The following is a 24127-nucleotide window of genomic DNA, read 5'->3' as shown; positions in this document are numbered from 1 at the left end:
TGGCTTACCAGCGGTTCTTTTCCCTCTTTGGTGGCACGCCTTGCGCAGCTCCCTTCAATTTGATTTATGTATGTGACTTGAATGTGGGTTGTAGTTGAGTGTAGTTGGACACAGTATGACGTACTACAAGTACAAATGGTAGATGGAGCCTTGAATACCAGATACGAAAAAAGTTCTCCATGTTCAATTGATTTAAGCCACCCTTTAGATCTGATCTTTCCATGGTTATCTTACAATATAGACATGTTGATGTAACTCTTCACATTACGAATACAAGCACGAGGTGCTTGTTCTGATTCTGACTATATACACTTATCGGGGAACGTCCTCGCCAGTTCTGGACATTCCAAACACTCGGCCGCTTCCAAGGCCAAACTTCTCCCGCAGGCTCTCGGCAAACATGTCGAACCGGTTTCGCCAGAAGAAAGCGCCCACAGAGGTCAGCTTATGCTTGTCGGCAAAGCCCCGGATGTCGAAGAAGTCGGAATGCGAAAGAGAGTCCTTGACGTCACCGTCCTGTCGGAACACCCACAGAGACATTCGGTGGTCTCCAGAGTTCTTCTCGGGGGTGGAGGGCACATACTTGACCAGAGTGTCTCCGAGCTCGGGCTTCACAAGAGGCTGATCGACGGAAATGGGCACGTTGGACACGGCCCAGTGGACCTTGGTACCAAAGGACTCGGTCTCAGGGACGGGGTAGTCGGGATCAACCAGCAGGACTGTGTACTTGGCGTCCTTGGGGATGTCCTCGAATTCCTGGATCTCGACGATGGGCAGCTCGGAGGTGAGCTCGGTGGATTGCAGTGTTCCGGGAGTGATCCACTTGCCCTTCTCGTTGCCGGGGAAGTTGACTCGAACTCGAGCCTTGGCGTCAATCACGGGCATGGTGTCGGGAATGACATGCATGGTCTCTAGACTCTCGACCAGCAGAATCTGCTCGTACTTCTTGTAGTCGGCCTCGGCAAGATGTCGGTAGACGGGGTGATTCATATCGACATTGCCGTTCACGTGGTTCATCATCACCTGGGGGTTGTGGACCTCGGCCTTGCCCATGAGCTTGATGTACTGGTCCTTGAGAGCCTTGTCTCCAGAAGCCTCGAACTCCTTAGCAATCTCCTCGGCCTGCTTCTTGATGGCAGCGCTCTTCTCCTCGACAATCTTCAGAGCAGCGGGGAAGATTGCATCCAGACCAGGGGGACTCTTGTACAGAGCTCGCTTGTTCAGATCCTTGATGGAGGTGTGTGCTCCGGACGTGGAGCCGCCGGTGAGAATCTGGGCCAGCTTCTCGTCGGCCACCCGCAGAGTCTCGGCAGAGCCACTGTTGTTGGTGATAAATCTTGCTCCTCGTGGCGCCAGCCGAACAGTCGATCTAATCATGGCTGCTGTGTGTGAAGATGTGATATTGACCTGTGGAATTTTTCAGAGTTAAAACATGCACATTGGGAGGAGAGAGTGTAGGGATGGAGTGACAGTGATTCAGGTGGTGCTATAAGTACTAATAATGACAGATCAGCTGAGGTCGTTTCAAAGCAATAGATTTTTTCTGTGTCATTATTCAAAAGTGTGTCCTTGGCCAAGTAGTTTTCTCTATATAAGTACTTGTACCTTCCATATTTTTTCTTGAACATGTTAAGCTTACTAAGCCAATCATATACTTAGAATGAACTCAATTTCGGTACATGAGCGTACATACAGTAATGGAGATGGGGTGAGTGTACGAGGCGGCTTATTGCTGTAATAGTGATTTAAGAGTAAAAAACGAAAATATAAATATAATAATTCGTTCAGACTAACGATTTACTGTGATTTTATTATATTTATTAAAAATTCTCCTATGACACTTATTGAATGCCTAACAGCATCTCCCACTGCGCTTAATTCATGCTGAACTGACATGACGTGTGCTGTTCAAGTACAGCTGTAACTAACATTGAAATCACCACCACCAGCTCACAAGTTCGCCACATGCCATGTTGTTAAAGTCCCTGGCATTGATAGCAAGCTCGTCGCTCGCAGCAACCTTCAACATAGGAGACGATCTCTTTGCCGACCCACAATTCACAGTACAGTTCCACAACCGACCATTGCGACAAGCAGATGTCCAGAACGGCCTGCTACCGCATCGAGATCCGGTATATGGCCATCCCCTGGGGTACGAGATGATGCAATTCAACGGCACAAACCACATCTGCGGTATTCCGGAAGTCACGACCACGAAGAGCTCAAAATCACGAGAGGAGGGAGAACTGTCGCCAACAGAGGCCCGAGACAGAGCTTTGGAGCTCATGTTGCCTCTTCTGGGTGACTGTCTCTTCTACGAACAGGGATTCTTCTCGTATCGTTTCTGTTACGGCTCGGGAGTCGTTCAGTATCGAAGACATGGAGACAATTACTTCCCTCGAATCTATCCTCCTCCTCAGGCAGACGATTCGCCCACGTTCGTGCTCGGTAGCTTCGAGAAGGACGATACGACCAACACGGTCACCAGTGCCGGAGGAATCCCCTTTCTGGCCCATAGACTCCGTTCGGGAACCCATTGTCCTCTGACCGGCGCCAACCGAGAAATCGAGGTTCAGTTTGTATGTGACAAAAACGTCCAGCATGACCATATACTGTGGATCAAGGAGAAGCGAACGTGCAACTACGTCATGCAGGTCGGCACCCCGCGCCTCTGTAAAGACATGAGGTTTCAGCCTCCTCCAGATGAGTCTTTGCCCATCATGTGCTACAGCGTCGAGTCTGAGGCCCCCGAGTTTGAGACCATTGACGGCATGTTTGACGGCGTTGCTCACGTGAAGGAGGAGCAGGAGGCTGTCTCGGCTCGTGCCCACCAGTTTGTCGGATCCAATGTCAACAAGGACAAGATTGACGAGATTGAGGTTGCATGGAGATTCACCAAAGCTCGAGCTCTCAACTACATTGGAGTCTGGCTCGGCGACTGCGTCAATAGACAGACACTGTTCAAGGAGCTTGGCATTGCCACTCCTTCTCATGATGCTCCTTTCATCATCCAGACCAGATCCATGTTTGTTCCTGCTCCCATCAACCGCCACTTTGAGGTGCGTCTCATGATCACTCGTCAGCAGCTGCTGCTCAGCATTAACGATGATGATGTGACTCTCGAAGAGAAGTATGCATGGTGGCAGGAACAGGGCGACATGTCAAACCTGGAGATCCAGGGTCTTACTATGTTAGATGACGCTGGGATCGAGGATGTCCTTGCCAGAGCTACTGATGAAGTTATGAAGCAGCTTAACAAGGAGGCCAAGCAGTCCAAGAAGCTGGCCAAGAAGAAGGAAGCTGCCTCGACTAAGAGGGAAGAGGCCAAAAAGCAAGTGGAGGCCTCGGTGGAGGAAAAAGCTGTGGACTCAGCTGAAGATGATGGAACTGACACTGTCACTTCAACACAGACCTTCTTCCGGACTCAAACACTCTCCACAGCTGAGGCAGAATCTAAACAGATGCCAGATAAGGCCGAGGAGGACGAAGATGAAGATCTGATTGTCACCATGTACTTTGAGGATGGCGAGTTCAAGATTGAGGGTTTCGAGGTTGCCGACTTTGAGGGCGTCAAGTCTGCCATGAAGGATCTCGCAGATAAAGAAGATGACGATGACGATTACGAAGACTATGGTCTGAGCGACTAGAGTTCAAATACTCATATACTAATTCATGCATGATAAGAAATACAATTGGCCGGCTATAGCAGAGTCCTCGTTTATACCACATTTAAAACACGCGCTACGCTCCTACTCCTTACTCCTATCACAATAATCTATCAATACATAATTTACACGCTGACATATTACATACGCCAGACAATTATACATGTTTGCTTCCTAGGCAAACACTTCGTTATCACTGGGCTTTCGCCAGAACATTTTGCTGGCGGGCCGCTTCTTGGGACCAGGGATCTTTCCACTAGGCGGCAGCTTGGATCGCACATTTCGCTGCTTGACAGGCACCTGTTCGCCCTCAGGAATGACGTCGGCAACTTCAAGCTTGCCATGAAGGAAGGGGCGAATCAGACCAATCTGAGAGTCAGCAGATTCTCGGTCAATAGGATCGTATTCGGGGGCCTCCAGCTCCTCCACAGTACCCACACTTTCCACATTGTCTCTATTGAAAGCTCCGTTGAGTCTGCCCTGCAGAAGATGCAGAGGAACGGTGGAAGTAAGAAGACCGAGCTCCTTATCGAGACCGAGTTCCTTGAAACCAAAGAAATCGTCGCCAATCGCCTCGGAAAAGTCTCCATTAACAAATTGCTCGGAGTTGTCCTTGAACTGCTGGTCTGTCATCTCTCCCTGACCACCTCCAGGTCGCAGCAGATCGCCCAAGAAAGACCCCAGGTTGTTCTTGAGATCCACCAACTTATGGCCGTGACGCTCAACGTCATCTCGGATGTACGCAGACAGCCCCTCGATAGACCCCGCGCCCGATTCCTCCAGAGTCTCCTTCAGAATCGTCTCCTTGCTGGTGTTTGTGTTCTTGAAATGCTGAGTGTAGGCCACCATTGAACGTCCCAGGTTGGATAGAAAGTCGCCCGCAATCTCTGTGAGTGCGTTGATGGCAAACGACTCGGTCGACTCAAAACCAGAGTGCATAGCAATTCGAGAAGCCGCTCGTTTCAGAGAAGCCTCACACACCTCTTTATCGTACTCATCTCTATTAGGAAGACGAGACTCGATATCCACATCAAAATCGGTGATCTTAGGCGGATTGTAGGCCTTTATCTGCGACGAATGCAGATACTGCTGCTGCATTTGTCGGATGATAGAAATTTTGGAGCAAATCTTTCGAATCTTTTGCATCTCGTTCAAGTTGTGGTCAATCTTGCTGACTAGACCCTTCGCAGGGGCAACGTATCGAGAAGGAGTGTTCTTGAGGCACTCAATATCAACATGGCTCCAAGTGTCGTCAATTCCTTCGTCGGGGTTGTCGCATGAAATGGCCCAGGGGAGCTCAGGAAGGCCGGCCTGGGGGTCGTACTCAAGTAAAAACGGCCGTCGGGGAATGTTTAATGGAGCATCAGCCTTGGGCTGTGTACTATCATTCACCTCTGCTGCCTCCTCCAGCAAGTCCTCCTGGAATTCCTCAAACTCCATGTGGGGACCGACTCCTCGCACTGCTGCTTCGGCTGAAAGGAAGTCACGGAACCCCTTTGATTTGGAAATGACAGTAGCGTCTGCGTCTGCCTGTATCTTGTTGTCCTTAAACAGCCGCGACCGCTGCACGGAAATGAGCGTCCGTTTGCGGCCAGTGTACTCAGTCCAGAACTGCTCCTCGAGATCATTGTCCGAATCGTCATCGGAATCACCACCAACCCCATAATCATTATTCTCAGCAGAAGCAGTCAGTTCCTTGGCACCAGTATGGCCAGCGGGGACCAAGGCAGACACGTTCGCCGACTCGGGCTCTTCGGTGGCTTCCTTGGTCTCGGTCTTGATATCGTTGTTGTTGGTATCCGGCTTAATATCATCCGAAGTCTTGTTGTTACCATCAACATCGACGTCCATAGACACATCTTCAACCTTGATGTCAGAGTCGTCGGCGTCTTTAGCATCCTCATCCACCTCCTCAATCTTCCGCTTTCGGCCTCCCTTCTGGCCTTTTCCTCCTTTCTGGCCCTTCCCAACAGTTTTGCCAATAGACATTCCTGTTCGAGCCTTGGCACCTCCCTGCTCTTTTTCCTCCTCTTCCTTGGCCTCCTGAGCCTGCGCGGCCTCCTCTGCGTCTGCCTCGGCCCGTGTCTTGATGGTGATGTCGGGGATGAGAGGAATGAGCGTCAACGTCTTCTTCTGCATGGCAATAGCATGGGCTCGCAAAAAGTGCTTGGGATTAGTGTTGTAGGTCAAGCAGTTTTGCCAGATGAGCATTAGGTCGTTGACAAAGTCCTTCTTGCTGTCGTATTGGAGGTTCTTGAGCTTCTTCATGACCGTGTTGAGATCCATGGGCTCCTTGATGACACTGAAGTAGTTGGGCGCGTCCCGCTTGTTGACCTTGTTGAGAAATGCAGTTGAGTGCTCTGTGTAGCCTCGTAGCTCGAGAACCACCTTCTCTGCAGCTTCATAAAGATCCTCCTGGCCTACACGTTCTTCGTTGGCCCACTTGGATCGGTTTTTGCGCACGTCCAGAATCAGCTTACGCAGCTGGGTGTCTGTGAGAGACAACTTGTCTCGCTTGGACTCAATTGTGGCCAAGAGGTTCTGTGTTAGTATAAATAATAGGAAGGTCGTTAGTAATGAAGATGCTCACCTTTAGAGACAGATTTGCGGCTCCAAAATTCGCCTTGGTCGGCTCCTCCTGTGTGTTTGTTTCCCCTGTGTTCTCCGACTCCTGGCTTCCCTCCTCGGCCAGATACGAGTCCATGGCCTCGCTGTCATTTTCAAACAGATGGTACCGTTGCCATATCCGGGCCAACAGAGCCGAGTCTCGTTTTTGGATATCGTCGGAGGTCGCTGGTCGGTCTTCGACCGATACCGAGTCCACTAGTGCTACACTGCTACCGTCCGTATGCTGGTCCTTGTTGTTGTTTCCGTCTGTTTTGGGACCCTCATCTTCGTCATCAAAATCGTAGTCATCTTCCTCCTCTCGTACAGGAGCAGCCTTGATCTGGGCAGGAGTCTCTTCCTTTTTGCGTTCTGCCAGGATGTCTTCAATGTCCACCTCCAGGTCCCCTCCCTTGATGTTGGGGTATAGCAGCGGCACAGACTTGTCGAAAATCATGTGCCGCACCTTGAAGGCCAACGCGACACAGTCCAGCGACACGGTCTTCTGAAAGCCTTCATTCGACGGAGTCGGCGACGGCTGATTCATCTGCAGATGCTTCAGATGCAGATGCGTTGAGGAGGACGATGTGCTCACCACGGGTGTACTTGGAGTCGGGGTTTCGGGACGTGCTCCATCCAGATTGTTGTTGGCGGCGTTTTCCTGTTCCTGCCTGAATCCCAGCGGGGGATCCGGCAACGGATTGTCGACAAATATCGACAGTTTGCCCTCGACCAGGTTGTCCCACATGGCGTCGTTCTCCAGCACTTTTTGCACGACCTGGTGTTCCTGGATGGTGAGAAAGCCGCGCCAGAGATCCTTGGCTTCAATTTCGCGGGCGACGGCAAGCAGATCACGTGATCGCCCGGAGGCCCACACGTTCAGCGACGTCATGTTGTCGTTCAATGTCTAAAAGGCCGAGACGGTGCTGATCGGCTTTTTTCCCAATCGGAGAATGTGATGGTGAGATGTGGTGTTGGAGATGCAGTATAAGTGGAGTGCCAACCTTAAACTCGCGCACCGGAGGGGAGAGATGGATCTGGGTGATGGACGTGAGGGCAAGAAGTTAGTATGCTGTTGGGAGGGTATTTGGCGTCGGAGGGGATGACGACAGATTATGAGTTAGTTTGGGGGAAACGACACTAACTCGTAAGTTGTAAGAGCTACTGAGGAGAAGTGTAGCTGACATGAAACAATGATATGAACGATTGTGTGTGCTCGTCCGTCGTAATTGTACTGTACAGTTATTACTCATTGGTGTCTTTCACTTAATTACGAGTCAGGCACCGAAGACAATTCCGCAGACATAATGTGACCTTCCCAATACACGGACAAGGCAAGTACAATATGAGTGTCAGCTTGATATATATAAGGAGGTGTGACGACTCTTGGTGAGCAGCGTCTTTATTAATCCGGCAATGGCCCACAATCGACAATTCAACGTTTCTCAGCAATCAAACAATTCTTCGACTATTCGCAGATCCCCAGACTTGGACATTGCTATAAGCAGTGATCTTGATATTTTCACTGGTACAAGACACGTTCCTGGACCTACCGATAACTACAGAGACTACCAATCAATCCTCGACCCCATGACTTCATCCAGAGCTCCTGTTTCTGCCCGGAGAGCTAGCTTCAAACGGCATTCCCCCATGGATCATTCGGAACGACCCTCCAGCTACTCACACACAAACAGAAGATCCATGTACACGCATTTCGAACATGAAGAGCCGTTCATCAGACAGGTCACCAAGGGTCTGATCGTCATGGGTGGATACCGGGATTTCCAGAGTGAATATACCACTAAGGTGCTGAGACCTACATATGAAAAGGAGCTACTTATGGAGCATCTTGCATCCCACATTGAAACGATAAACGGGCTGATTGCGACCCATTCACGCAACTTGCGAGCGAAAAGGTCGTTTGGAAGAAGATTGGTTTCGATTCTGCTGTTCAAACCGCCTCCCCACAATTCTGCTCGCTTCGAAGATGCCTCTATGCCCTGCACTTCTTCTGATCCGTTTGATCATCTGAAGCTTCCTGGTCCGTTGGTCTCGTACCATCTTCCCTTGTCTCAGCAGTATTACCGACATCTGTTTGACATGGCAGATCATGTTACTTTGCATGATGATGTAAAGAGTATGATCTCCAGGGGTTTTGCTCGGGCTCAGGTGTTAGAGGGGAGCTACGAAGATGACTGACAGCCTATGGACTACTCACTCATGCTTGACTACGAGTACAAGTACGTCATACTAACGAACCGCACCTATCCACTCATCACTGAAAAACTGTAAGAATAATTAACTATAACTTATGTACGTATCTATGGACTGTTGATGGAACGGGCCATAGAAGGTAGTTCTTTTGTTTGAACATTCCAACATTCCATGCTTTTACCCGCTCTTGTGGTTGTCCTTTTGTCTCGATGCCCTCCTTAGATCTTACCCCAAAGAGCGTTTCGAACCATGTTAACGGCCGAGATCTTGACGGTCTTCCACAGAGTCTCGATGTCCATGGTAGAGGACAGAGTGTCGAGGAAGCCGAAGGGAAGCATGGCGGGGATCCATCCCTGAGCAAGCTCAAGAGCCCAGGCACCGCCGGGCATGTGGTACTGCTTAGCAACACCTCGCTTGAGGTGGTGAGAAGAGCCGGGGTAGTACACCTCAGGCTCCAGCTCGCCGGCAGTGTGGGCCATCTGGTACTTGGTGAGCATCATGAAGTGGTCATCGGCGTAATGCACTCCGGTGTGGCCCTCGGTGCCGACAGCAGTGCCAAAGAAGATGAGGTACTCGGTGACAGAGGCATGGAGCACAAACATGGATCCCATGGCTCCTCCGGCGTTGTTGAAGACCCACTCGTCAAAGTTGAGCTCGTTGATGAACTTGCCATATCGGTCGTGCAGAGAGGCGCCCAGATCGGTCAGAATGGCGGTCGAGTTTCCGTCGGGGTTTCGCTCCAGAGTCTGGTTGACCATGGTCATGAGCTCATCCTTGTCGAAGATGTATCTGTGTGGGAGCACGTTGATAAAGAGCCAGTTGGTGACCATGTACAGACCCACCAGCAGCAGGGAAATCAGACCGACGAATTTCATTGTGGCGGTTCGTACTGTCGGTGATAGCTAGTTGTAATGCGTGCCCCCCAGTCGCGTCTATATATACAAACACAATAGGCTTTGCCCAAATCACTTGCATGAAGAACCTTAGACATACGACCTGAGCGAGATGGGATGACATGACATGGCGTGTGGAGGTGACCGTCCGTGCATCCGCACCACCTTTTGTTGCAACTCGATCCCACCACGAATTCAGACTTGGGTTGTGTGGATTGTGTATGTGTGTGTGTGTGTGTGTGTACACGTGACCAACTCCATTCACTCCACTTCCAAAAGAAAAACACGTCTTAACCCCTTGTCTGGTCTCTCCCAGTTGTCTCCATTGCCTTCATAGTTAGCGCATGTTTTTTCACACCGGCGTTTCGCTTAAAGTTCCACCTTCGTATTCCTCGTTTGAAAAATCATACATGCCTGTTTCTTTCGTGTCGAACGTTACTGCACGATATTGTGCGTGCAGTGTGGGAGATTTGCGTAATACAGTGCAACGGCTCGGCGGGTGGGGGGGAGGTTGGAAACTCCGTGTCACGTGACGTGTTCTGAAGAAGCTCTCGGGTGGGTAGCAGGAAGATTTGCAAACAGTGTGCCAAGTACTGGCGGTATCGTACATACTGTACATGAGGACGGATCGTGACCACGTGACCGACAAGATCTGGAGTTATCTTGAATGGCGTATTTGTAGACGGCGTTCTATGTGATAGTTGTGTCTTCGTATCGTACTTGTACTTGTACTCGTAATAAATGGGGGAATGTGTGTTTTGTAGCTCGTATGACAGCCAAATAGGGGGCATATGCACTGAATACAAGGAAAAGTGATACTTGTATAAGTACAAATACAGTAGATGGAGAATGCAAGCCAAGAGTTTGACGATACAGTCACAAAAGGTATACTGCCGGCAATACACGAGCCATTGGATCAGTAAATCAATCGTTCAGTTTCTATTATGATCTGGGTTGAGGTGGGGTGGTGAGGGTAAGTAATTTAGGTGGTATTAGTTAGCTTAGGTGAAGTATGGTATATGTAATGTATATGCAGAAAAAAAAAAAAAAAAAGTGGAAGGACCATCAAAAATGGTCACAAATTGGAACTGGGAGTCTTAATAATCCAATAACTGCTCAAAGTGACTGCTCCAAGGCTGTCATTTTGGTCTGACTCCAGATCAATGCCACTAAGAGAGGCTACTCGTACTTCCTCCTCTTACATACATGGTTCTGGAAAAATTAATTAACGTTTGCAACATGCAAGATTGGAAAAAATTGGTGTGCTGAAATCCAACTGCACGAAACACATCTGCTATACTACCAAAAGACAAGATGGAAACGACGGAAAAGACTGCGTTCGAAGCCGTATCCGTGGAGCCTTTCTACACCGGTGGCAAGACCTCTCTCGCCGACGACGGGTACACCCTGGCCACCTCTTTTGGAGAGGACGTGGTGGTGACCAACATCAAAACTGGAGAGGAAATCTGCCGAATCGAGGGCGATAGTGAGATTCTGACGACTCTGGAAATAAGTCCCGATGCCCAATACCTCGTCACATGCTCCCGATCTCTGACAATGCGCACATACCGAATCCCCAGTGGAGAACTGGTTCGATCAGCCCGGGCCCATGACGCCCCAGTGATTGTCATGGCTATCGACAGCTCATCGAGTCTGGTGGCGACCGGAGGAGCCGAGGGAACCGTCAAGGTGTGGGATCTGGAGCGGGGATTTGTGACTCACAATCTCAAGGGCCATGGAGGAGTGGTTTCTGCATTGAAGTTTTTCGGCGAACAGGGCGGCTCAGTGTGGCGCCTGGCGTCCGGAGCGGACGACTGCAAGATCCGAGTTTGGGATCTCGTGAGCCGAAAGTGTCTCAAGGTGCTGGATTCGCATAACTCGGTCATTCGAGGTCTGTCCTGGAGCTCCGACGGTGGCATTCTTGTGTCTGGAGGCCGAGACAAGATCGTCAACGTGTGGGACGCCAACAAGTTCAAGCTGGTGCGAACCATCCCCGTGGGTGAGAGTATCGAGACAGCCGGTATCCTGAATGGCGAGGGTCTTCGAATCTATACTGGTGGCGAGATGGGAGTTGTGAAGATCTGGAACGGTCAGACTTCTGCTCTGATTGCTGCCCAGGTCCAGCCTGCAGTGCACAACAAGGAAAACGAGCGAGTGGGAGTGGTGGACATTCTGTATAAGACCGACAAGCTTGTGTCTGTGCTGTCAGACCAGACTTTTGTGGAGCTGGACGACGACCTAAAGGAGGTGCGACGTATTGTGGGTTTCCATGATCAGATCATCGATATGACTTATGTTGGCGAAGACGAGTCCAAGCTGGCGGTGGTCACCAACGCGCCCGACATTCGAATCCAGACCGTTGGAGGAATCGAAACCAACGTTCTGACTGGACATAGAGATAACGTCATTGCCGTGGACCGATCGTTTGACGGTACCTGGCTGGCTTCCTCTGGAAAGGATCACGAGGCTAGAATCTGGCACGTGCCCACTCTGACCTGCTTTGCTGTCTGCACCGGTCATGCTGGTTCTGTGGGAGGTGTTGCTCTTCCTAGACTTCCTCTTGAGGGTCGACCTCCTCAGTTCCTCATTACCGGCTCGCAAGATCTGACCATCAAGAAGTGGAACATTGCCAAGGACGGTACTGCGAAGGCCGAGTACACCCGAAAGGCCCACGAGAAGGATATCAATGCTCTGGACGTGTCTCCTAACGATAGACTGTTTGCTACGGCTTCTCAGGACAGAACTGCAAAGGTGTGGGACATGAACTCGGGTGAGGCTGTGGGAGTGCTGCGAGGACACAAGCGAGGCGTCTGGTCTATCAAGTTCAACCCCTACGAGAAACAGATTGTAACTGGATCGGGAGACAAGACCGTCAAGGTGTGGTCTCTGAACGACTTTTCGTGCCTGCGAACATTTGAAGGCCATACCAACTCGGTTCTGCGAACCGTGTGGACTTCTCTGGGCTCCCAGATTGTCTCCTCTGGAGGAGACGGACTCATCAAGGTATGGACTTATGCCTCTGGAGAATGTGCTGTCACTTTGGACAACCATGAAGACAAGGTGTGGTCTCTGGCTGTTCGAGGCTCCGATGACGGTGCCCAGATGGTCTCTGGAGACGGAGAGGGAACCATTACTGTGTGGAAGGATATCTCCGACGAGGAGAAGGCTGCCAAGAAGGCTGCTGCCGAGCTTCAGGTGGAGCAGGAGCAGCAGCTGGCAAACTACGTGCGGTCCAAGGACTGGGAGAATGCTATTCTGCTTGCTCTGACTCTGAACCAGCCCTACAAGCTTTTCTGTCTGTTCCGAGACGTGCTTGCTGATCGCCAGGACGAGGACTCCATCATGGGTCTGACTAAGGTCGACAATGTGATTGCTGGACTCAATGTCGAGCAACTGGAGCTTCTGATCAAGCGAGTCCGAGACTGGAACACGAATGCTCGATCGTCGGTGGTGGCTCAGCGGGTCATGAACTGCATTCTGGTTAACCACTCGGTTGACAAGCTCAGCCAGGTGCCCAAGATTTCCACCATGACAGACGCTCTCATTCCTTACTCGGAGCGACACTTTAACCGGGTCGATGAGATGTACGACGAGAGCTATCTGCTAGACTACGCTCTGAATGAGATGGACTTCCTGGACACTCCTCAGGTTGTGTAGGATGGAAATGGGGGCATTGTGAGGGACTAGGGACGGGTTATATAGGCATACCAATAGATATTGACATTATTGTGAGAACTGCGAGTGAACAGCACGAATCGTTCTGAACTTCGGAAAAAGATCTCGTGGCAGAGGGCTACATTGTAGTTTCTCGGGACGTATCCTCACACCGTATAGCGATCACGAGTCACGAGTGCCATAGAGCGAGTGCCACAATACGAATCACTGTGACCGTGTCTGTCGGACTCCGTCAATCACCATGACCGCAGAATATGCACTCGGATAGGACTCACAGTACAAGCCTATTGTATGTCGTCTTTGGATTCTGCTGCATCTGACTTTTTTCGCATATCTCCGTGTACAAGCAGTAGCTAAAATAACAGGGGGTGTATGGAGCTCTATAACGAGAGATATTTGGAAGATACAAACACTTGTAGTGAATAAGAGGTCAGTTCAGAACCTTGAGCGAGCATTCAGTATCAATTGTACCAGCTAAATAGTATTATACGGCGTCAGGTTATTACAAATACGACAATTGTTATTTCACGCACGCAATGTTTCTATTCTGCACTCCGACATGTGAAGGGTAGAGCCTTCAAAGCATGTCTTCAACACCCTAACCACACGTGTACTTGTACTGTAGTACTTGATGGAGATCACCATGCAAGCAGCAATCTGATAATGTGCACAATATGGACCAATTTCCCGGATATATGTCTCCGATCCCTCCATCCTCCGGCAGTCATCTGTCTACAGCCAAGACGCATCGGTGCTCAAGCTGCAGCGACTGATGACGTAGAGCAAAACTGATGACAGCTTCAGCCCCGTTGTTTGTTTTCCATGTGAGGTTAAGTGCTGATTAGCTGTGCGAGACTCCTATTTGGAAATGTCCGGAGATGTCAAAGAGCCAACCATAGAATACACCACGCCAGTGACAACTCTCGTTACTTGAGATGAAACCCATGTTTTATCGGCTCAATCACCGCCGCAATACTATCCTCGGCTCTTGTCACATTTTTATCGCCTTCCCTTGCCCTCATCATGCGTCGCATGGACTGTTGACGACTCCCGAAGAAGCAAAGATGGACGTTCCAGAGCGAGGCCTGCTCGTATTTAGACTTAGCCGAGGTGCAAACAGCGGGCATGACAGCGGGTGACGGGGGGTGGTTGTAGAAGAAGTTTGGAGGAGATGAGTAAGCCAAAGTAGGTGAAATTCTCTGGAGATTAGGTTGGCAACAAAATCGATCAAATCGGCACAGAAATCCCCTCAAAACACACACACCAACCCCCGCCCCTCGCTCCTGTTGTAAAACTCGACTGATAAATGTATCGCAACTCTAACACCACATTCTAACGCCGATAAGCTCGGTCTTGCCTATTTCGGGCCCTAAGAGAACCAGCGGACATTAAAGGCTTAATATTGCTACTCATATGTACGTACCCGTACTGTATCGGAGTTCAGATTAACCACTCACTTCACATCACACCCTCTCCTCTGTCAACAAACCACCGACTTATAAAAAGATGCACGTCCCCGTTCTAGGACGTCTCGAGCTGTCACATTGGCCCATGCTGTTTGTGTCGCTCTTCCTCGTCTGCCTCGAGTTTCTCGTGAGCTTCATCACCGCTCTGCTCCCCAACTTCTTCATTGAATGGTGCCACGACAAGGTCGAGATTCTGCAGGTCTACTTCCCAAGCACCGGCGAGGTTGCTCTCAGAAAGTCTCCCGAGCAGCTCGAAACCGTCAACGCTCTGCTCAAGGCCCGAGACTTTGTTGAAATCTGCGATTTCCATGGCTACCAGGCCGAAGAACATGTGGTTCAGACCAAGGATGGATTTCTGCTAGGAGTGCACCGAATCCTGCCCAAGAACCCTGCTGCTCTGCTCACCGACGACCCCGAAGTCCTCAGCACCCCCGCCCCTCCCCCGGCCTTCCTGGCTGGAAACCTCGAAGTCTACTCTTCGCCCCCCAAAAGAGGCTCCAAGCGAAGTGTGTCCTCCAAACTGATCACCCGACCCGTTGTCTACCTTCACCATGGTCTGCTGATGAACTCGGAGGTCTGGGTTGTGAACACGGACGCCAAAAAGTCGATTGCTTTTGCTCTGGCCGACCTGGGATTTGACGTCTGGCTCGGAAACAACAGAGGCAACAAGTACTCGCGAAAACACATGAAATACAACCCCGAGTCGCGCGAGTTCTGGGATTTCTGTCTCGACGACTTTGCGCTGTTTGATATCCCCGATTCCATTGACTATATTCTGTCTGTGACCAAACAGAAGTCTCTGTCTTACATTGGGTTCTCCCAGGGTTCAGCCCAGGCATTTGCATCTCTGGCTATCCGACCTCCTCTCAACGATAAGGTCAACCTATTCATTGCCGTTGCCCCCGCCATGTCTCCTCCTGGCCTGAGATCCAAGATTGTCAACTCCCTCATGAGAGCTTCTCCACAGCTGCTGTTCCTCTGCTTTGGTCGAAGAGCTATCTTGTCATCCTCTCCCTTCTGGGAGTCGGTTCTGGACGCAAAACTGTATGCTCGAATCATCGATGCTGCCTGCAGAATGCTGTTTGACTGGTACGGAGAGAACATCACCTGGCCCCAGAAGATTGCAGCCTACCACCACCTGTACTCGTACACCTCTGTCAAGTCCGTCGTGCATTGGTTCCAGATCATCCGAGCAGCCTCCTTCCACATGTTTGAGGATGTCATCAACTCTCCCCTGGACCCTCATCTGTGCAAGTACTCCACTGTCACCCGATACCCCACCGAGAACATTCGGACACCCATTGCTCTGATCTACGGCAAGACCGACTCGCTGGTGGACATTGACCAGATGCTGTCTACTCTACCCTCATCCACTATTGCATTTGGAGTCCCCAAACATGAGCATCTCGATCTTCTGTGGGGAGACGAAGCCGACACTCTGGTTATCCCCAAGATTGTCGCTCTGCTCGATTACTACACACCTGTGCCCAGAAGTAACAAGAGCAGCAGTGACCATATCAGCGAGCGTCTATTTGAGCCTGCTAACTCCAAGGTCTCGGGTCTGGGACTCAGCCAGGACCTCAAGTCGCCATTGTCTTTGAAAAAGAGATCTCTCTCCAACTCCTCATCGATCCAGGACTCTCATAAGGTCGGAGGAGACACAGACTCGGTTCTGAGTCTCCGAAACCTCACTCCCAAGGGGTACGCTCTTGGAAGTGCCAAGCCAGTGAGTGGCACTCTCAACCCTTGAACATTGTAAAAACTAACGGTATTGGTAAGAAATATAGGTAATGGTATTATAGAAGAAAACAGATTGATAGAGGTTGGGGACGGCCTTTTGAGCATCGAAGAAAGAGTTGTGGTAGTTCTATAGGTCAAGTACGAACCAAGTATCGTACAGGTGCGACAGTTCGAGTATTATAGCACGTCGCCGCATCATTTGTTTTGAGTGCCAAGGCGCGCTGTATGCGATTCTTTTAGTTAAAGGGGTTATGGAACTGACAGATGAAGAGATTTCGTTGATCCATCCTGACTATATATACGCTGCACATTGATTCATTTACTGTAGGATCGTGTGTGTGCATTTTCATGACTTCTGTTGCCATTTTTCCGTTGAACCCAATCTCCAGCTGTATATATCCTTCTTACATTTCACATAATACGAAGACGTCTTGCATATGTCAAAAACCGCAGCATTTCAACGCGTTGACAGCCTCCTAAGCCGGTCAACTGGGGGTCTGGAGGCTCGATCTAGCCCAGTTATTTTATTTGCTGCGTTTCAGACGTGAGGAAGGGGTTGGTGGTGGTGGTGGTGATAACACCGTGATGCTGATATTAAGATACCTCATGAGATACCTGATCAGGGAAGGAGAAGGAGAGAGTGTGCTTTTGGATGGATGAAGATCTAGATCGCGAAAACGATACTACAGTAGCTACACTACAATATGTACCGTACTCGTGTCTGTCATTAGTCCAACTAAGCCTTCTGACAGCCTTGTGTTATTATGATGCCTATTTGTAGCATTTTTGAGTGACAAGTAATATAAAACACCATGATTCACTCGCTTTTGTCGCTCGCTTCACTGGCTCTGGCCCAGGTCCAGCTTGCCTCTCCTATCTCCTCTTTGACTCTTGACTTCTAGGATGCCGACGTTGTTGAACAAACCGGCTCCGACGTGCTTGAGATCTTGCTCGACTTTGGGCTCGATGTAGCCACTGCAGCATCTACTCATCCGGGCGACTTTTTCGAGTTTGTTCTCGATGGAGACATCGAGACCTCCGCCTACAATTTTGAGGTTGTTGACTCTTCTGGAACTCCAATTTTTGACATTGTCAACGTTGACAATTCTTTGACGTTTAGAGCCACTGCCACCGATTACTTTCTCGAAAACACCCAAGCTCTTGAGGGGCAGATTGTGACGAAGCGTTCTCTCTTAACAACGAAGCTGCTTCGGTGTCTGTGGGGGACCTCTCCGACAGTGTAGCTATGCAGCTTACCAGCATCTCTGACCCCAGCTTTTTATATATGAAAAGGCTTCCGACAGAGAGATGGCGGTCGTCGTTTTGCTCCCGGTTGAGGAGGGCGCCACATTTTCGTTTGGTTACACGCTTGGAGAAGGTCTCGGTTTTCCCAGTGACTCAGAGCCGGTCCAAATCACGTATGTGGACATCACCCGTTCAGACTTAGGCATGCCCAATATTCAAGTGCAAGACCTGTCTTTGGTTTCTCCGTCCTCAATCTCTGTGACCATCGCCAATGTTCCAGGAGCCCTGTCCATTCTGTTCTGGTAGCTTATGTGGTGGACATTATGGACTTGCAGCAGTCCACCTTTTGTGCCACTATAGAACGGGATGGTCAAGAGCCTCAGAGCGCCTGTCGGGGTCTCGGAAGTGGCCCTAACGGTTCACCCAGCGGTTTCAGATCTGCTGTTGCCGTTGCTGAGGAGGTAGAGACTTCTACTACGTCTGCTGCTACGTCTGCTGAAGAGACTTGCACTACGTTTGCTGATGAGACTTCAACTACGTTTGCTGATGAAACCTCGACTACGTTTGCTGAGGAGACCTCGACCACGTTTGTTGTGTATATATGCAGAAAAAAAAAAAATGAGGAGACCTCCACTACGTCCGCTGAAGAGTCCGCTGATACCTCCGCTGAAACCTCTGCCGAGTCTACTGCAGACACTTCCGCCACATGAGCTACAGACGCTTCCGCCACAGGAGCTGCCACCGGAGCTGACTCCACTTCTGGAACTGTCGAAGAGTCCGCCTCTGTCTCTTCTCAGTCCGCAGCCTCTGCTGAAGCTTCTGCTACAGCTTCTTCAGAGATTGTCCCCATCTCTGGCTTCTCTTCTGCCACTTCCATTGCTGGAAACCTGTCTTCCGCATCGGACCTCGCTGACGTGACTGAAATCGTTTCTACCACCATCACCACCACACAGACTGCCACTTACTGCAAGGACGGAACTTGTGGCAATACTGTCGTTGTTCTGACAACCTGTGTTCCTGTCCACCACACCGTCACCACCTGTCCCACTGTGATCGAGGGCAAGACCTTGACCGTGCTTGTCCCTTGTGAGATTGAGACTGGAGATGCTGTTACCACTACTGAGATTGTTCTCAAGCCCACTGAGACTGTTTCGAAGCCCATTAAGACTGTTGCCAAGGCGACTGAGACCGTTTCTAAGCCTATTAAGGCCGGAACTACTACTGTCGTCACCATCCTTGATAGCTCTTCTATTATGCCTGTGCCCGTCTCCACAGGTCTGATTACTCACTACCACCATTACCGGAACCCTTATAGTTACTGGAACTATTGTTACCTTGACTTCTGCCCGGCCTATCGTGCCTCAAGTCGACTCTGTTCCCTCAGTTGTCCCTCAGGCTAACGCTGGGTCCAAGTTGACTTTTGGACCGCTCGCTCTTCTTCCTTTCCTAATGGTGTAAGGAATGTGAGAGATTTACGATACCCAGCTGTTTGTCAGTATTAACTATTAATTGATTGTTCTAATTCCGTCTCCTGATATATGTTCACTTCGCTACTAGTTTGCACCTGTACAACACCGAGTGCCCCCTGTGGGACTACAGTATATTCTAACCATTACCAACTAAATTAATTAACTAGACGAGCCATATAAGCGGTACACACCACAGAGGTTCGAATTGTACCGCAATCCACTCAAAAAGCTATGGTCACTGTCAGTGCTTCGTACAACCAACTCATACAGCTTGGTAAGTGACTGACAGTTCTACGTTGATCATCTACAGCTGGGTCGGTGACAGTGCTTCGGACAATCGAACCATCACCTCCTCAAGTGCTATTGCACATGTTCATTCTCCTATAATACACTATACGCGCGACCGTTGGAGAAACGGTTATTTTGAATACTCAGACCTCTCGACACCACTTAGATGTTGGAAGGGTAGAGCATGATTCGGACGGAGGAGCCAAAGGTCTTGGCGGGGAGGTTGTGTCGGAATCGAGCTCGGACCACACCGGAGTTACCGTGGGTTCGGGAAATCTTGCCCCACATGACTCGGACCTTGGAGCCTCGGATCTCCTTCTCGGCTCGGTAGACGTAAGCAACTCGCTTTCCGACGTAGAACTTGGCCTCGTCGGGGTTGGAGACGCCCTCAATCTTGACGAGAGAAACGTTGGGGTTCACAACTCGTTTGCTTCGCTGGTAAGAGATATGCTTTCCCTTAACGTAGACTGTGTTAGTATGGATCATAAAAATATGGTGAGACACAGAAACGTAGAAACGCGTCTGTATCTGATTCACGGAGTTCTCCTTCTCTCCGCTTCATTGTACCCGTTTGATGGCTTGACTGTGGGATGACTTTGACATGACTGATTTGAACCTCAATGCACTCTTCCGTATAACGGTCCCCAAAATCAACTCTGAAATATCAAAAGTGACCTCCTGAAAAGCCATTACTTCTCCTCCAGTTCGTAAATCGTCAAATCGCAAAAATCCAGTTGTTCAAAGGTCGTTCAAGAGCCCCCGGAGTCGCTGGAAGCCTTCCACATGTCTCAAAAGTCGTCTGTCAGGTCCGCCGTCAAATCCTCCCCAAATCAAGTACAACGCCGCAAATTTTCCGTCGAAACCAGCGCCCGCAAATCGTCCGGTCAGCAGTTTGTCGTTACTCACGTCGAGTAGAGTTGGCCATTTTGTCGATAATGTGTGGTTCCACTTGTAAAGTTGGTGATGTATTTTGACAGAGTCTGCGTCCCTCCACGTTGGGCAAAAAAGCAGTCACGTCATGTGACCAGCGTTGGGGTTGTGGGTTCGATCTTCATGAATGACAAACGGGAAATATAAATTTGGAGATATAGACTAAATGTGCACGGAATTCAAGATTGGAGGCGCTCATAATTAACAGAAAAATACTAGACGTCGCCAGTGTCCAAATAACACCCAGTATCTCTCCTGAAGTCAGGGTAACAGTAGTCTCTAGAATGCAGCGTATATATGAGTACATTGGACACACATAACATTTCACAAGCATGATTTTTTCAACAAAATGGTAAACTCTAATTTAGTAACCACAGTATATAAACACCCGTTCACCCACACCCATTTTTCTTCTGTAAGTGACGTATTCCATAGGATCATTTCTATAGGACATGTCTCTCATGACTTCTTAAAAGAAGCCACTTATTCAAACCTTGGTTGATGAGGATAGAACCTGCAAACCCCAGAGTGAGAACACATTTGTTTGATTGTTTGTCCTTGTGACTCAGTCATCTTATTATTCCCGGCGCCCTAGGGCGTTCAAGGAGCGATGATCTTGTCCCTTTGTTTGAGCCTCTCCGGAGGAGTGACTTAGGGTGGGTTTGTATGGCAGTCTGACAAGTCTGTAAAGGGCTTTTTGGTGAAATTTAGGTAGATACAAAAACATTTTTGGAGTAATCAATGGAGCTATTTGTAGACTGATGGTATTGGGAATGATCACGAACGGTTTCAACGGTTTCCGTACGAATGTATGTCAGCACTGTTTATGAACAGACGTCCATATACTGTAGGCTGATTTCTACGCTTTTACTTCAATGAATGTTAGGCATAAATGATGGAGAAGAGCTGTCAAATGGAGAACATTGACACCATTAGTATGAACTCATAGCCCCATCGTGGAGCGGTTCATAACCGATTTATCATATTGGAATTCGTTGGAGCCCCCTATAAGTAACTTCCTGCAAATCAGCATCTGGGCACATGGAAGTTCTCTTCTCAACGGTTTTTGGTCGTATTGTTAGTTTAGGTGCTGTAAGTATGTAGCGACATCGAGAAATGATGAAGTCTTAGAGAGACGCTCTCATTGGACTCCCATAGAGCCGATTTGTTAGTCAGGTCATAAGAGCTGAATACCTGACATCCGATAGCTCTCTTGATGTTTCAAGCGTTGATTTAGCCAGGATTCAGGTATGTGTGAGAGAGGGTTCATTTTGGGTGGTGATTAGGTCACATTGTTCCTGCGATACGATATGGAATTGAAATTGACGGGGTTGATGAAGGCTTCGACGACTTGGTTAATCTTGGAACAATACAAAATATAACCTGCTGACCAGCTCAGACAAACTTGTCTCACCTGTTTTAGAGCAGTTTTATCAGTTTGACATTCCTGGACAACAGTATGTACTGTATTGTAGGTGTGCGAACAGTGTACAGTATGTACTTCCAAACTACACTTCTAACAAATTGTACTTTGATATGTTCTCTAAATCGACGACATGAGAAAATATTACTATGACAAGCAGTATTTTTTATTACAAATTTGTTACAGACTTTCTCATTATCTACCTATCCCCACAAGCTCCCCCACTCCTACTTCTCAGGAACACCAAAGTAGATCCCCCTAGCACTGATGTTTCTTCAACTATTTACCAAGTAGTTTCAGCTAATTGATCCGTGCATGCCAGATGGCATGTCGTAAAAGTAGAGACCAGGAAACATCACACTGACTAAATGGTGTGCTACTATATAAATGGTATAAACGGGTGGTGTTTGGATCATATTACAAACATCACAGCCAGATGTTTCAATTCCACTATACGGTGAGATCCAAACGGCCAATTTCTTCCATTAACGCAATCATTCATATCATGATTCAATATATACAGGTTGTAGAGAATGCAAAGGTTTGTAACAATGCACGGGCTTCGGTCAATGCAACTAGTTTGATTGTACGTGATTACGCACCAAACACGCTTTCAACCGTGACGTTCTTTCGTCGCTTGAGACCAACAAGGTACAACTCCTTGCTCTCCTTTCGGGTGGCCTCGGGCTTTCGTCGCTTCACGTCGTGGAACATGCGCTTGAGCCGCTGCTGTAGAAACTTGTCTTCCTCACCGGTGAAGACCTTGCATGCGAAAGAGCCTCCCACCTTGAGGGTATCGATAGCAAACAGCAGGGCTGCATCACAGAGATCCTGGGTTAGTAAGAAGGGGATGGGGAATAGACCGATGGTCTCCCTGAGGGTATGTGGCGCTTCACTTATGGCTTCCCTTCTGCCACATCGAAGCTGGCTGCACCACACCCAATGCGCTTCCTTCCTTCACTCACAATACTGGCAGCATGGTCCCTCACAGCTATGCCGGAAACATTGGCCATCCTATAGTATGGGTCATTAATAGTTCTTTGAAAAAATCCGTGTTCCTGGGGTAACGTTTCGCACATGTCACTAAGCACTATATCTACCGGGTAGTCGTCGCCAAATTGGGGTTCGTTGCTGTTGCTGTTAATACTGCCAAGCTCGCGTTCAGTGTCCAGATAAGACGGAGGAGCAGTGCCTATGGCGCCACCAGAGTCCTTGTCCTTGGGAACTCCCATCGCCGAGACGGCCAGCACACGTTTGAGCTCGTTTTGTGTTTCTTTGGACAGGAAATTTCCCTGGATGCTGGACACTCCTGGAGGAGGAATGCAAGGAAGGATATCCACTCCAATAACTCTGCCTCCAGGCCGCACTCGCTGAGCAGCCACTTGACTCCATGCGCCGGGCGCAAAGCCCAAATCCACCACCGTCATGCCGGGCTTGAACAGCCGGAACATGGAGTCGAGTTCCTGTAGCTTGTACGCGGCTCGAGACCGGAATCCGTCAGCCTTGGCCATGGCCACATGCTTGTCTTTCATCTGGCGCATTTCCCAGCGGCTGCGCGCATCGTGTTTTTTGCCCCGCACAAAGATTCGCGGGAGAAGCGACTGGAGCGGGTTGAACGGCAGCTTTTGGCGCATTTTTGGCTGTGTTGTGTCGTGTACCGTGCAAGTTGGCGATGTCCACTAATTATCAAGTACGAGCATGAAAGGTGCAGTTCAAATGCGCGGCAGAAGCACACTGTGGGCACCCATGATGGGCACATCTACTATGGTAAGGGGGTATTAAAAGGAGACAGTTAGATTCCAAAGTGTCTACAGACCTTATTGGTGCTATTTTCACCCCTTTCATATTACAAAAAAGTCGAGATGTTTCCCCATAGAGTTGGTTCACTTTTGGGTGCTCATTGCGAAAACATACTGCTTCACAGATACAGATGATGGGTAGGACAAAACAGTTGGTTTTAACTCTAGTTTATATCGATGGAGAGTGTTGATCAATACATTAAGAATCAACTTATTACTTTGGTTATAATCTGCTCTTGAGGTTGTGTATGAGTGCTCACAACCTGTGCAAATATTAATACATGACTCGAAGCTTGAACTAAAAAAGTAACATTATCCTAACTAGCACACTTGACGTAGTAGTTAAGGAAACCTTAATGCGTGGTGGCTCCTCAAAATGACTGATCGGAACTCTACAGTTGCAATACCGCGGCGGCAGCAAATACTGAACGTTAGTAGACATGGGATGAGAGCCACTCCAAGTACGAGTACTCGTACGTGATTCTAGTAGCTTGCCAGGTTTAAACCAGTCAGACTGTAAAATACCACAAACCCGCCTTCTCTAGCGTATTTTACATCACTACTTCCAAGTCCAGGTTCCCTCCCAATAAATAAAGTTCAACACTTCCATTTAGTCACATGATGTGACTGCTTTTCTACCTCTTTTCACTCCTGCAGGAAAAGTTTCACTCCTCACGTTTACACAGACTTTACCAATTTTTTGGGAGACTCAATCG

The 24127-nt window shown here is 49.2% G+C and overlaps 12 protein-coding genes and 1 non-coding gene across 13 annotated transcripts; 7 read left to right on the top strand and 6 right to left on the bottom strand.

Annotated features, from left to right (window-relative positions):
- Window positions 1-312: 312 nt before the first annotated feature.
- Window positions 313-1377, bottom strand: YALI1_E38113g (mitochondrial 54S ribosomal protein mL38; the record flags this gene model as incomplete). Its single annotated transcript, XM_504672.2, has 1 exon — window positions 313-1377. The coding sequence occupies one exon, from the start codon at window positions 1375-1377 to the stop codon at window positions 313-315; it is 1065 nt and encodes a 354-aa protein (XP_504672.2).
- Window positions 1378-1970: 593 nt separating this feature from the next.
- On the top strand, window positions 1971-3647 carry YALI1_E38107g (uncharacterized protein; the record flags this gene model as incomplete). The annotated part of the gene is made up of 1 exon (XM_504671.3): window positions 1971-3647. One exon carries the CDS (start codon window positions 1971-1973, stop codon window positions 3645-3647), a length of 1677 nt encoding a protein of 558 aa, XP_504671.1.
- Window positions 3648-3839: 192 nt separating this feature from the next.
- On the bottom strand, window positions 3840-7161 carry YALI1_E38056g (uncharacterized protein; the record flags this gene model as incomplete). The annotated part of the gene is made up of 2 exons (XM_504670.3): window positions 3840-6206; window positions 6256-7161. The coding sequence occupies 2 exons, from the start codon at window positions 7159-7161 to the stop codon at window positions 3840-3842; spliced, it is 3273 nt and encodes a 1090-aa protein (XP_504670.3).
- A 524-nt stretch (window positions 7162-7685) lies between these two features.
- On the top strand, window positions 7686-8468 carry YALI1_E38050g (uncharacterized protein; the record flags this gene model as incomplete). Its single annotated transcript, XM_068283182.1, has 1 exon — window positions 7686-8468. One exon carries the CDS (start codon window positions 7686-7688, stop codon window positions 8466-8468), a length of 783 nt encoding a protein of 260 aa, XP_068139283.1.
- Window positions 8469-8701: 233 nt separating this feature from the next.
- On the bottom strand, window positions 8702-9358 carry YALI1_E38034g (uncharacterized protein; the record flags this gene model as incomplete). Its single annotated transcript, XM_504668.3, has 1 exon — window positions 8702-9358. The coding sequence occupies one exon, from the start codon at window positions 9356-9358 to the stop codon at window positions 8702-8704; it is 657 nt and encodes a 218-aa protein (XP_504668.1).
- A 1332-nt stretch (window positions 9359-10690) lies between these two features.
- Window positions 10691-13033, top strand: YALI1_E38020g (uncharacterized protein; the record flags this gene model as incomplete). The annotated part of the gene is made up of 1 exon (XM_504667.3): window positions 10691-13033. One exon carries the CDS (start codon window positions 10691-10693, stop codon window positions 13031-13033), a length of 2343 nt encoding a protein of 780 aa, XP_504667.3.
- Window positions 13034-14557: 1524 nt separating this feature from the next.
- YALI1_E37982g (uncharacterized protein) lies at window positions 14558-16267 on the top strand (the record flags this gene model as incomplete). Its single annotated transcript, XM_504666.3, has 1 exon — window positions 14558-16267. One exon carries the CDS (start codon window positions 14558-14560, stop codon window positions 16265-16267), a length of 1710 nt encoding a protein of 569 aa, XP_504666.3.
- Window positions 16268-17069: 802 nt separating this feature from the next.
- Window positions 17070-17501, top strand: YALI1_E37956g (uncharacterized protein; the record flags this gene model as incomplete). The annotated part of the gene is made up of 2 exons (XM_068283181.1): window positions 17070-17114; window positions 17160-17501. The coding sequence occupies 2 exons, from the start codon at window positions 17070-17072 to the stop codon at window positions 17499-17501; spliced, it is 387 nt and encodes a 128-aa protein (XP_068139282.1).
- A 41-nt stretch (window positions 17502-17542) lies between these two features.
- YALI1_E37950g (uncharacterized protein) lies at window positions 17543-18212 on the top strand (the record flags this gene model as incomplete). Its single annotated transcript, XM_068283180.1, has 2 exons — window positions 17543-17679; window positions 17723-18212. The coding sequence occupies 2 exons, from the start codon at window positions 17543-17545 to the stop codon at window positions 18210-18212; spliced, it is 627 nt and encodes a 208-aa protein (XP_068139281.1).
- Window positions 18213-18335: 123 nt separating this feature from the next.
- YALI1_E37939g (uncharacterized protein) lies at window positions 18336-18800 on the bottom strand (the record flags this gene model as incomplete). Its single annotated transcript, XM_068283179.1, has 1 exon — window positions 18336-18800. One exon carries the CDS (start codon window positions 18798-18800, stop codon window positions 18336-18338), a length of 465 nt encoding a protein of 154 aa, XP_068139280.1.
- A 621-nt stretch (window positions 18801-19421) lies between these two features.
- On the bottom strand, window positions 19422-19745 carry YALI1_E37930g (60S ribosomal protein eL33; the record flags this gene model as incomplete). Its single annotated transcript, XM_504662.3, has 1 exon — window positions 19422-19745. The coding sequence occupies one exon, from the start codon at window positions 19743-19745 to the stop codon at window positions 19422-19424; it is 324 nt and encodes a 107-aa protein (XP_504662.3).
- Window positions 19746-20608: 863 nt separating this feature from the next.
- YALI1_E37921r lies at window positions 20609-20873 on the top strand. The gene has a single exon (XR_011031483.1). It is a non-coding gene; the product is annotated as a YALI1_E37921p (small nucleolar RNA).
- A 1333-nt stretch (window positions 20874-22206) lies between these two features.
- YALI1_E37895g (uncharacterized protein) lies at window positions 22207-23246 on the bottom strand (the record flags this gene model as incomplete). Its single annotated transcript, XM_068283178.1, has 3 exons — window positions 22207-22443; window positions 22578-22626; window positions 22690-23246. The coding sequence occupies 3 exons, from the start codon at window positions 23244-23246 to the stop codon at window positions 22207-22209; spliced, it is 843 nt and encodes a 280-aa protein (XP_068139279.1).
- Window positions 23247-24127: the final 881 nt, after the last annotated feature.

This window comes from Yarrowia lipolytica, chromosome 1E (genome assembly GCF_001761485.1).
Source record: "Yarrowia lipolytica chromosome 1E, complete sequence".
Taxonomy (NCBI): Eukaryota; Fungi; Ascomycota; class Dipodascomycetes; order Dipodascales; genus Yarrowia; species Yarrowia lipolytica.
Note: the sequence above shows the minus strand (reverse complement) of the source record. Positions and strands in the feature narration are given on the sequence as shown.